This window comes from Lycium ferocissimum, chromosome 5, assembly GCF_029784015.1.
Source record: "Lycium ferocissimum isolate CSIRO_LF1 chromosome 5, AGI_CSIRO_Lferr_CH_V1, whole genome shotgun sequence".
Classification (NCBI taxonomy): Eukaryota; Viridiplantae; Streptophyta; class Magnoliopsida; order Solanales; family Solanaceae; genus Lycium; species Lycium ferocissimum.
In genome coordinates, this window is record NC_081346.1 from 18,650,775 (window position 1) to 18,663,566 (window position 12,792).

General features: G+C 31.4%; 1 protein-coding gene across 1 annotated transcript; it reads left to right on the plus strand.

Annotated features, from left to right (window-relative positions):
- The first annotated feature begins 7,262 nt into the window (after positions 1–7,262).
- LOC132056346 (homeobox-leucine zipper protein ATHB-7-like) lies at positions 7,263–8,567 on the plus strand. Its single transcript, XM_059448495.1, has 2 exons — positions 7,263–7,790; positions 8,025–8,567. Exons 1-2 carry the CDS (start codon positions 7,458–7,460, stop codon positions 8,343–8,345), a joined length of 654 nt encoding a protein of 217 aa, XP_059304478.1. The 5' UTR covers positions 7,263–7,457; the 3' UTR covers positions 8,346–8,567.
- The last annotated feature ends 4,225 nt before the right edge of the window (positions 8,568–12,792 follow it).

A 12,792-nucleotide genomic window follows, 5' to 3' on the forward strand; every position in this document is an offset into this window, starting at 1 on the left:
TAAGAAAGAGGATAAGTATATTGTATCTGTATGTTTGATTAAAAAAGAAAATAAGCAATTTTTGAGATGTACATGTATCTTTCGAACAATTAAATAAAAAATGAACACAAATTACTAACATATGTATAAATTTATCATAAATATTTTCTTACATTTTAAATAGAGTGAATCTGACTTTGCCCCCCTAACATTTAAGGGTTGGGAAAGGCTGCCCCCCTCACATATTAAATGGGAACGGTAACTCCTTTATCCAATATTTTCCGGTGAGAATCCTTTGTTTTTAAATTAAAAAAAAATTCTTTTTCTTTTTTAGAATTATATACAAAAATATATAATTCTTATTATTGTCTCATTCACCTATTTCACTTAACAATTTCCTCCAATGCACACCAGATTATACTAGGATTTTGATGAACTTATTATTTCACATAGTGTTTTCGTCTAGTGATAAGAGAATAATTCTTGCAATGCTTTTGACAAATGAAGTCATATTGATGTCATATTGATTCAATCATCTGCCAAAGGAAAAAGATTTGTAGTTAATATGTTGTCATCATTATTTATAGACGAAACATTAAATTGTTTTTATGTACCTTTCCAGACCCCTGGTATAACTGCGATGATCAACAATTCTTTCTTATCAGAAATAAAATATTTATGTCACAACATAATCTGGCCAATTAAAAAATGTTCTAGATCAACGAATTTTTACGAACACCACTTTTTATTTTCTTCTTTTTTAAAAAAAAATTATTTTAACTCTCATAGTGTAATTCATAATATAGAAGACTAGGCAATAGTGGGGTTATGCAAAAATAGCCTAAGATATGGAGCTCCTCGAAAAGTTTTACAAGTACTCGTATCCCTCAATTTATGTGCTTTGGAGGAAATTATTAAGTGAAATTGTCAATAAAATAGGTGAATGAGACAATAATAAGAATTATATATTTTTGTATATAATTCTAAAAAGAAAAAGAAAAAAAAATTATTTAAAAGCAAAGGATTTTCACCGGAAAATATTGGATGGGGGGTTACCGTTCCCATTCAATATGTGAGGGGGGCAACCTTTCCCAACCCTTAAATGTTAGGGAGGTAAAGTGGAATTCGCTCTTTTAAATATGTAAGCTATTTGTACTTTACATAATTATAATATTTTATTATAAAGGATATTTATTTTTATTTTAGTTTTTGTATTTATTTTTTCACCTAAAAATTGTCTTTAAGTTTTACTTAATTCAAAGAAGATTCCTTTGTGTAGAATTTCAACTATAAGTGCTAATGTTTTCAGAAAAATAGATGTAACATCATCATATTTTGTATATGATTTCCATACTATAAGGGGTATGGAAATACTTCACAAATTTTTAAGAGCGTTTGTGAAATTAATCCAAAATGAAACTTAAATGCACTTAATTAAACTTGTCTTTCGGATTAGAACCTGAGAAGAAGCACTTAATTATTTCGAGCTATATAAGAGTCCATTCAGATTAGCTCATTGTAAATAGGTGATAAAACATTTTTAATAGCTGAAATAAATTTTATAATTAAGTAGTTACGTATTTAGATAAAAGTGTTGACACTGCTAATAAGCAATTGATGTGTTTGGTAATAAGTGTTGATAAGCGATTTCTTGTTAGAATGACTAAAACATCCTTAATTTTTTTTGCAAAAAATTATAAATCTAAAAGTATCTTTTTAAAAAAAATAAAAATAAATAAAGGAGGAATGAGGAATACAGAGTGAGGAGGAAGTTAGGAATTTTGTTTTGAGTATTAGGAAAATCATTAAGGATATAATAGTAAAATACTTGGTCAAACTAAAAGTGCTTATAAGCTAAAAAGTCATAAGTTGGGATGACCACCTTATGCCTTTTGACTGATTTTGGGTTATAAGCCCTTTGATGTTTACCAAACGAAAAAAAAAAATGTTTACCAAACGCATAGTTAAACTAAAAAATACTTATAAGCCAGTTTGACCATCTTGTAAGCGTTGCCAAACACTTTCTAGCTAACTCTACAAGTTCATTTTTTATGTTCAAAATAATGGTCATTTCCTAAGATCGAAATCACTCTATTTTTGTACGAGCAATAAAAGATTGAAGCGGAATTGATTATATTGGATATATAGTTTATACATGCATTGTTTACAAAAGTTTAGTACGATTGCTAACATGAAAAGTTTTATCATGTGACTCACACAACTGACATTAGTTGTGTGAGGCTCTTTTTTATGAGATAAAGAAGTGGATCCACATTTTACACTTCGAGGCTTACAAATTTTGAGTCACTTTTTTGTCTCACAAAAAAAAATCTCAAACAACTGATGTTAGTTGTATTGGGAACATTTTAAAATTTTCCCTATATATGGCTCCAAGAAAAATGAAAAGTACAAAAGCAATTAGGCAATAATTGAAAGGAAAGTCTAATCATGGCCGTTTAAGACAAATTTGGGTGTCGTTTTCAGGGAGTTGGTACTGGATACAAGGTGCAATGCACCAGCAAAAATTGCTAAGTGGCCATAGTTTTATTGAATTCCACAAGCATAAAACTCAAGTATCACAAAACTCAGGTAGCTCGACGAAATTATTGGCCTAAAGTTGAATCATAATAATAGGTCTTAACTTTATTAATGAAATTTATATTTTTTTCGTTAACAATGTTATACGAACCATCTTGTATGTATCTTGATCGTTCACTCGATTGTCCGCTAGCTCCCACCATTATCTTATAACTCTATTCACAAGGGCTTGTGTAATATTTTTAAGAAAAACACTAAAAAAAAATTATAATCACATACCCGAATAATATCAATTCATTTACCTTTAAGTATATGTCAACATAATTTCTTATATTTATATTAGTTGTCCATTTGACTTGATCCATTCTTTATAAGAAAATAATCAGTTCTACAAAAAAATTACTACGATAGACTTTTTTTTTTTTAAAAAAAAATATATCAATATCGTCATCAAATATTTATTTTCATATATTCATATTTGTTATGAAATTTGAGTTATTTATGTGAAAATCCTCTATCACAATTAAAAAAAGTTAATATCTTTTTATTTATAATATTTTTATAATATATCAACAATATATAAAATGCTTAATAAATGTTGGGCCCCTCAATTTTGGAGGTCTAAGGCAATTGCCTTAGTTGCCTCCCCATTGAGCCGGCACTGAACTCAGGTCGTCAAGATTTGTGGTGGCATGAATATGGCTAGAGGTCTTGGATTCAAGTCTTTGAAATAAAAAAGTTCTTGAATCTTGATAGGGAGCGACATATCGATTGAGGGGGTGCTTCTTATCGTATTTGTGGTGCGCCCTATCTCCCTAAATCTAAGCAGTTTCCTCTTTTAATGAGCGCTACGCGGCGCAAATCCACATTTATCGGACTCTTAAAAGAGGTACCGAACGCCGCATGAAAAACTTAAAAATAAATACAGGCTCCAGCAACTTCTCTCTAATCTTAAAGGTTCCTAGAGAATTGTCTTGTATGTATTTATTAACATTATATATTCATTGACAGACTCAAACCTCAGGACACGGTGAGTGAGAAAAACTAGCAGCAATATTATGTTATTTTAGGGGTCAAAATACAAAGAACTCAGAAGTCACTCAAATTGAAGTATGTAAAGTCCCCACTGAAGAAACATGCACACAGATCATGGTAGTGATGACTTATGAGGTATCTTTTTGTATCTTTCTAGCTTATTTTTCTTGTATTTATTTTGTGTCTGTTGAAGCTTAAAGAATTTATTCATTTTCTATGTAGTGTACTGATGAAACAAGAATATATTAAGATAACTATAAACTCTTTTAAGGACATTTTTCTACCTCAGAAACAATCAATATCTCTCTTACATGGATCATCAACTTGAAATTCAAACTAGGACTTTTATGATGCGTTAGGAGTAGGAGTGTACAAAGCAAATCGACAAATCGCACCAAATTGATAAACCTAGTCAAACCGAGAAAAAGAACTCGACTAGTGGTTTGATTTGATTTGGTTTAGTGTTGAAAAAAAAACCAACCATAATTGGTTTGGTTTAATTTTAGCTAAAAAAAGTCAAACAGAGCCAAACCGACCCGACATTACGTGTATTAGATTTTTTAAAATATTTTATACATAAGAATCTTTATTTATAATGTAATTTGTAAATATTTCTTAAATTTTTTCGTAGTTTTTTGTTTTTTATAATATTATTTTAAAATTGAACTTAAAATTTTAAATGCCAATAAGTTTTATATCCCATAAATGTTAGTAACTCAAATAAAGTCTAAATCAAAACCAACTCAACACTAATGCTAACAAAAGAAATTCGATTAACACTAGGAATGATGCCAAAGAATATCAATATCTATTGTTTAGTTTTGCATAATTGGTTTAGAGCGTAAAAATACATAACTTAATTTTTTTCTTTATCATGTAATTAATACTTATTAGCCGTACTTATTTTAGCATAACTTATTATTAGATTAAAGTTATTTTCTTTATGGCTTATTGATTAGCAATATTTATTTTAATCGATTTTATTATCTTTTTTTATTGAATATTTTAATACGATGTCATCACCCATCTCATATTTTGTGTTATTTTCTTAAGAAACACTTTAGTTATATAGTTGTATCTTAGTAGGACTAAAGAAATATTTGAAGCAAAAGTCATATGTTTTGTATGAAGACTTTTTCAAAAAAAAAATCCCAAAAAATCGAATAACCCGAGAAAACTTAAAGTTGAAAAACTTGAATTTTATTGATTTGGTTTAGTTTATAAATTTAAAAACCGAACGTAATTAATTTAGTTTGGTATTTAAAAAATTCGAACTAATCCGATTCATGTACACCCCTAGTTAGGAGTACTAACAAATCCTAGCTCTTTCTCTATCAAAAAAAATTGGGCATAAAGATGTGCCACCCCACGGGAATGGAATGTTGACATTTAAAACCATCCATTTCCAACAAGTCCCTTCTTATCAGTGGTGGATTCAAACTATAGATATACGAGTTCGACAGAATCCTATGCTTTGAAATCAAACTATATGTATATGTGAGGAAAATATCTAAATTCAGCATTCGTCACTTTTTCCCATTCTCTGACTCATAAAACAAAAATTAGTAGAGAAATCCACCAAAACGTTCATAACTAGTAGTAATGAAGAGAAACTTCACCAACCATTTAGCCGTAGCTTCTTCCTCATTGAATTAAATTTCTCATGCTTATCACAATTATGACAAGATTGCTGAGAAGGACAAGTTTTCAAAATTCACGGCTAAAAGAAGATACAATAAAGAAAAGATACCATAAAACATATGACACCTGTATATAGTATAGGGGACACTTCAAGTCTAATAAGGACAACGTAGAAACAAGTAACCACTAAACAAACACTAACCACATAAACAATTTCAATATACATAAGTAAAAAATAAAAGAAGAGCTTACGTGTAAGTACTTCAAATCAGAAGAAAAAGGAATCTTCTGTCGAAGCTAAAGTCTTAAAGTTGGCTGTTTCTTCCTCCTCATGATTATTATTATTATTATTTAAATTAAATTAATATTAATAATACAAGAAACATAAAGCTATCTCTTTTGTAGCTATTAGGCTACCATATATATCCATGATCTTACTGTCTTCATGTACAGCCCATCTATATCATTTTACTTCGAAAACATCTCTCAATATATGTGTAAACTGTGAAATTTATGGAATAGAATCAACACAATCAGATGAGATCTCAAGGCAATGGTATATAACCCTTTAATTCTGCCAGAAACATATGAACAATTATCAGCAAAAAACTTCTCCAATAATATGAAACAATACAAAAATTGTGCACAAGTCTTATTTAGACTACACATATATATTTGGCTTTAAAAATAGGATCTAAATTTCCCTATTATGTATAGAGATTACATGCAAAAGTCAGGATTGTCACAGTTCTCCATATCCTCTACAAGTGCTCCTACACTGTTAATACATCATGCTGCTATGAAGTATGACAATCAAACTCAAACTATACCACTCTTCAAAAATATTATTAATCTTAAAAAGAGGATAGACACACACCGTCGACATTTAAGAGCAAGAAATCAGGATTTCCAGGGGGTTCAAAAAAAAATGTCCACGATAAGTAACTCACCGTAAAAGCAATACTAGGATAACGTAATGGGTTTCAACCTCCGCTCTTTATTTTGGTTCATAACAAAACCTCAAAATGGTTTTGCCTACAACTCTTTTTCTAGGCCACGCTTTAAAATATGAAAATCATAAATCAAGATTTTACAAATATATTTACATTGTAATATTTAATAATGTATCAAAATTTATAAGAAAAAGAATATTTTACTTAACAAACATCAAGTGATCTATACCAAAATGCTAAACCTACTATTTTTATATACTAAAAAAATTAAAAGCTCTGAAATTTTTATTTTGACGAACAACAAATTGCAAACAATAACAACAAAGAGAATATAAACTAAACTATACCATTAATAATCTTAATATAAGAGGCCACAAATAGGAATTTAAGAAAAGAAATCTATCCATTTTTCCGAAAAAATATGAAAAATGCAAGCGCAAAAGTGTTAAAATCCATTTTCGAGCTTTTAACCTTTCGGTCAAAATGAACCCACATTAACCATTACGCCGCGCCTCGCCCGTGGTTCAATCCTCGTTAATCTCTTTCTTCAAAACTAATTTCCACAAATAAGTAGTATAAAACATTTTGAGCAAGTGGGTTCAACTGATCCCACTTGCACCAAGGTAGGATCGCCTCTGAGTTCGAGCATTTATATCTCTTTCTATCAATAAAAACTATGTTTTCCACGTATAGAGAAGAGAAGTCCTGCATCAGTATAGTAAGGAGTCGTTTGGTACACGGTATTAATTGGGATATCTCAACACTAACTGTGGGATTAGTTTTGTATCGTGTTTGGTAGAAGGTATAAATTTATCCTGAGATAAATTTATATCTTGTATCAAACAAAGTATAAAATGCATCCTAAACTTAAAAATGGGATATCCCATTAATCCTGGGATTATTTATCCCATCTCCTAAATGGGATAAATTAGTCTCCAGAGATGGAATAAATTAATTCCAAAATTATAATCCTGAGATAATTTTATCTATGTACCAAACGACCCCTAAGAAGTTAAAAAGCGCTGTACAGATGGAAGGTGCCAACAAATTACTAAAAAGATATCAAAATGTCTAAAAGAGATACGTTGGAAAAAGATACACGACAGCTTAGACAATTGGCTTCAATCAACCAGCAAACCACAAGTCTCAATCAACTGAAAGCAACCACAAGAGATACTTGTTACATTGGTGACTATATAATAGTTGAAGACGCCTATTCACCAATTTTTAAACATAATTTCTTGTCAATACAATTTTTCATAAACTGTTGAAAACAGAACACTTCTCTCTGACTTGGAACTCAACAGAGTAATGGAACCAGAACTGGAAAAATGTGAGAATTCCAACTTCAAAAGACCTTTAAAGAAGAAGAGTGAAGTTGGAAAAAGGTTTACTGATGAACAAGTGAAGTTACTTGAGTCCATGTTTAAACTAGGGACAAAGCTAGAGCCAAGAGAGAAGCTGCAGTTGGCAAGAGATCTTGGGCTGCAACCACGCCAAGTAGCTATTTGGTTTCAGAACAAAAGAGCCAGATGGAAATCAAAGCAATTAGAACACGAATATCGGATACTCAAAGAAAAATTTGACAATTTACACATGCAATTTGAATCCTTGAAGGCAGAAAAGGAGAAACTACTCGTTGAGGTATCGTTTTTCCCTATTTAACCAGTATGTACAAGGTTCAAATATATTTTTCTATATATATATATATATATATAGTAGATGAAGAATCCACCCACTTGGATTATTGGTGTGTTTACTTCTTTATATTGAATCGTCTTAGTGAAAATCCTATACAATTTTTTACTGTTTGCGTCCTCTTTGTATCAGTCACCCCACAACTTATGGAAACTAATAAGATATGTTGTTTTCAAACAGTTGGAGACATTAAATGATCAGCTAGAGAACAACCTTGCTCGAGGCAGCAGAAGCCAATACTCAAAAGACAATGAATTGTACACAAGTTCAGAAAATGGATGTACAGACTTAGAGTTGAAAGATAGCCCAGGTTGCTCAAATGCAAGATTTGTCCACAAGAGGGTAAATGAAGAGGATGATGACACAGCAGAAGAAACAAACAATTACTTCATTCCCAAAGAAGAAGCAGAGTTTTGGAACGTGGAGGAATTAGGAGACAATAATTCCTTAGAACACTGGTGTGTTGACTTAGTTAGCAATTCCAAATTGTGGGACTTCTGAGCCTCACAATTGTACAGAACTTTCTCAAAGTGTTTCTGTTTCGCTATTTATAGAGCCAGAGTATAGGAGAATAGGAGGAATCTATACCTCAGCTATCTGTTTTCTTCTTTTCCATTTAGCTTCTTATAAAAAAATGATCCGAGTCATAGAGGAGTTGTAGCACAAATAACCGGGTTTGCTTCTGAATCCGTGAACAAGATGCAAGATTTATATTTCTCCCAACCTTTTTATTGTTCAAAAGAAAGCTTAGCAAAAATGTTGCAGCTAGAAAGGGCAAAAAAAAAAAAAAAAAGAGAGGCAATGAGAGAGGAAAAAAAGAAGAAGCCCGCTGCACGAAACATCTCGCATTGGTAGGCAACCTTGTAAACATTTAAGTAGTGAAGATAAAATCGAAAATGTTCATAGTCAGTTAAGGTCTGAGAAAGAGAGGGAGAAGAGGAAGAGAGAGAATTTCATATTATCTGTGTAAAGAGAAAATGTGAATTGATGAATACAAAACATCTGGGCCCAAAGTATTTAGTGACCCGGATTCAACTCACTAAATCCACCTCTACTAAAACATATAAATATCGGGCCAAGCTCAATACAAAATAATAAAAGGAATGTAAGTCCTAACTAAATGATATATAAGTATACTCCAATGCTATACACTAATGCTGTACACTTGTATGATCTATAGTAATTTCAACACCCCCAAGTTGGAGGGTGAGAAAGCTCCCAACTTGTGAAGGTGCAAATGATGAGCAGCACGAGAGGCTTGTTAAACATATCTGCTAGTTGAGAAGAACTGGAAGTGTGAGACAAGTTGATCAGGCCCTCATTTAACTTGTTGCGCATAAAATGACAATCTAACTCAATGTGTTTTGTGCGCTCATGAAAGACTGAGTTCTTGACAATATGACTAGCTGCCTAGTTATCACAAAACAAAGGGATAGAAGAAAGATCAGTCAGATCAAAATCAGAGATAATAAACGAGCAACTCATGTGATCTCAGCAACTGCTTTACTCAGCCTCTGCGTAAGAAAGTGATACAATTGCTTGCTTCTTTGATTTCCAACCAATTAAACTATCACCCAAAAGCACACAGAAACCAGAAGAAGATCTCCTACTATCAGCACAGGCACCCCAATCATTTGAGAAAGAGAGAGAGAAGGGGAAGAGATATAATTTTCTATTATCTGTGTAAAGAGAAAATATGAATTGATGAATATAAAATATCTGGGCCCAAAGTATATATAGTGACCCCGATCCAACTCACTAAATCTACCTCTACTAAAATAAATAAATATGGAAAAATGACCTAATAATACTAGTTAACACCTTATATTACAAAACATAATAACAAATTTACAAAACATAACGGATTTGGATTTTCAACATACCCATGATTTTGGCTTAATTTAAGGAAGAGAAAAATTGATTTATGAGCCCCACAATTTTCGGAACCTGATTTCAGTTTCCTTCTTCAACAAAATTCCTTTTTAATTTCAAAAGTTCCTCTCTCTACACCATTGTTTCAAGGTGCGATTTCATTAAAATTTCATCCCTCACTCAACTTCAACCATGAATTCATCTTCATCAACCCACAAATTTCCCGTTGCTAAGGGTATCTTCCGTTTTCAGTTTAGTAAGAGTCCACTTTCAACTGTGGTCTAGTGTAGTTTGTGTTTTGGGTTCCATTTGCTGTGGGAAAAAATGACTAAAAAGCTCTCTCTTGGCTTCACTCGTGATTTCATTCAATTCTCATTTTAAGTTTTCAAGAATTTGAAAATAGAAGAGCAAAATTAAAAGAAAAACTTTGTCGTTAACCATTAAAGGAGATCGAAGCTCGAGTTTGAAAAATTGATTTGCTTCAAATGAACTTCGTTTTGAGTGGGTGATATCTCAAAAGAACTAGAACGTTGAGGGGAGTTCGAATCGAAAATTTGGGCTATTGGATAATATTTGAACTAGTTTTGGCTAATTTTCAGTCCTAGTTCTTGTGTAGTAAATTATGATAATTGTGTAGTTAATTTAAATGTGTATGAAATATGCATGAATATTGTATAAATCATATATACAGGCCACCTGGAATCTTTATTAAGAAATTGTGCCTTATTTTTAAAATTTTAATATGAATGTATAATATTTGTATAACATGTGTATGTAAACATGTGGTATACTCCCCCCCCCCCCCCCCCCCACTTCCCAAAATTTCTGTCAAATATATATAAATTGTATGTATTGTTATGAGTGTAAGATTGTATGTCTACACACTTCTTCCCTCTTTCTGTCAAATGTATATAAAATGTATGTTATATGTATATATATTGTATTATCTGTGTATTATACACAAAATTTGGTTTTTTCCAAACCTCTAACATGAACTTATACAAAATTTATACAATGATATACATATTTCATATCGATTTTATGCACAAAAGTTGTTTTTCCCAGAAACCTAACATGAGACTTTTATACAAAATATATACAGTTATATACACATTTTATATTGATTTATACAATTTTCATACCGATATAATATGTCGAGTTAAATATTATATCAAAACTGTATTTCGTATAGAAACTATTCGGACCGTGAAAAAAACATTCAAACTAGTAGAGATTTACATTTCAACAAATGAGTTTACACCATGAAGTTCACAACTGCAACAACATACAATTAAAATAGGATTTTCATACAATTTCCATATAACATTAATACAATTTCTAAAATACAATCTTCTAATATGAAAATCCAACCAAAATTAACTCTAATCTTCACCAAACACCCTCAAAATTGAGATATAAGCTCACAAAGATATTCTTAATCATTTGCAGCAATACCCAATCCAAAGAATAATACTTTTAGAAAACCCGAATTCCAAAATCAAGCTTTGATGAGATTCATTGTTATTTTCCCTGAAGAAGAAAAGAGAAAATAGATGAGAAAAGAGAAAGACTCTCTCTTGCAAGTTCTTGTCACTTTTTTCTTACGAATCTCAACCATATTATCCTCTCTTCTCCGGCGACGACAACGACGACGAGACACATCTTCGATGAGATTGGATTCGTAAAAAAAAAATGAAGGAAAACAGAGAAGAAAAATTGGATTTTTTTTTGGATGGGGATGGAGAAAAATTGGGATGAATTGACGCTGATGTTGGATTAGTGAAAATAACATGAAAAAGATAAGGGAAGAAAATTAGATACTTTGTGAAAGGGGAGAGAATTGGGGACAAATATCACGCTGATTGCGTGATTAGTGCAACTTTATTAGGGCTGAATAATCTACCTTTTTAATTTTCTATGTCTTGTGTATGTTTCATAAGATTTCTATTGTTATGTTTTGAAAACTGAAAACTCTCATTACATTTCGTAATATTTAGTGCTCGGGTCAAGCCCAATCTGAGAATAATAAAAGGAATGAAAGTCCTAACTAAATGATATACAAGTATACCAATGCTATACACTAATGTTGTACATTTGTATGATCTATAGTAACTCCAACAAACCTACCCTAAAGCAAGCATTGATGATTGATTCTATGACTCGAACACAAGACCTCACACGAAGACAACTTTACAATTGCTCCAATTAGTAAAAAAAAAAAAAAAACTTTTTTCTTCTCGTATGACCAAAAGCAAATTGCCCATATCACAGGATATTCGAAGCTAAGTCATGTGAATGAAATTAGAGTTAGTTATCAAGTTTAAGACAAACTGCTAACCATATATATAACAGTAACACCACCGGAGTAGAGATACATATAGGTACCTCTATTTATCTGAAGCTGCAGCAAGTGACTTTAATTGGGAGCATGCAACTTCAATTCTGGAACAAATAACTATAACTAGAACAGCAATCTCTCCTGACCAAAATGTAAAAGAAAGGAACATTGTTAGAAAAGAATGCTGGCAATTTACTGGTGAGGCTCATCATCATCAGATATCCCTTTTTTCTTCTCTAGATAATATTTTTTGCATCCCTCTACTAGGTAACTAGTACTCCGTAATAAAGAAGTAATATTGTTTAAGAAAAGAGGGTTTTAAATATTGCAAATTGCGTTGAGTCATCATACCTAGAAATGACTAGAATATTGTAAAATTAGAAAGGAAGAAAGTATAGGAAAAAGATAGATAAATTTGGAGAAATTTTCTGTTGTATTTACTGAATATACATCTAGTATATATACACTACAAAGGAACAAAAGAACTTTCTATTACCTCACAGCTGTCCTATACATGATTGGGTGTGCTACTAACTAATTTTATTCTCTGTACTATTTTAGGAAAGTTTCAGAACCTATACGTGTACAAATCTAGAAAATACATGGTATATTACTTAGTATATTCTCATTTGATACCTCTTGTGTACTGTAAATGGGCTCTGTATTGATAATAGCTGATTGGGCCTCTTTGTGTGTCTTGTTCCATTCTAGAGAAGAGGCCCAAGTCTGTTAGTTGTT

Excerpts from the sequence above, each read along its gene's own strand:
- LOC132056346 (XM_059448495.1), top strand. The coding sequence starts at position 7,458 with ATGGAACCAGAACTGGAAAAATGTGAGAATTCCAACTTCAAAAGACCT. Across the intron at positions 7,791-8,024 it reads AGGAGAAACTACTCGTTGAG|TTGGAGACATTAAATGATCA; the intron begins GTATCGTTTTTC and ends GTTTTCAAACAG.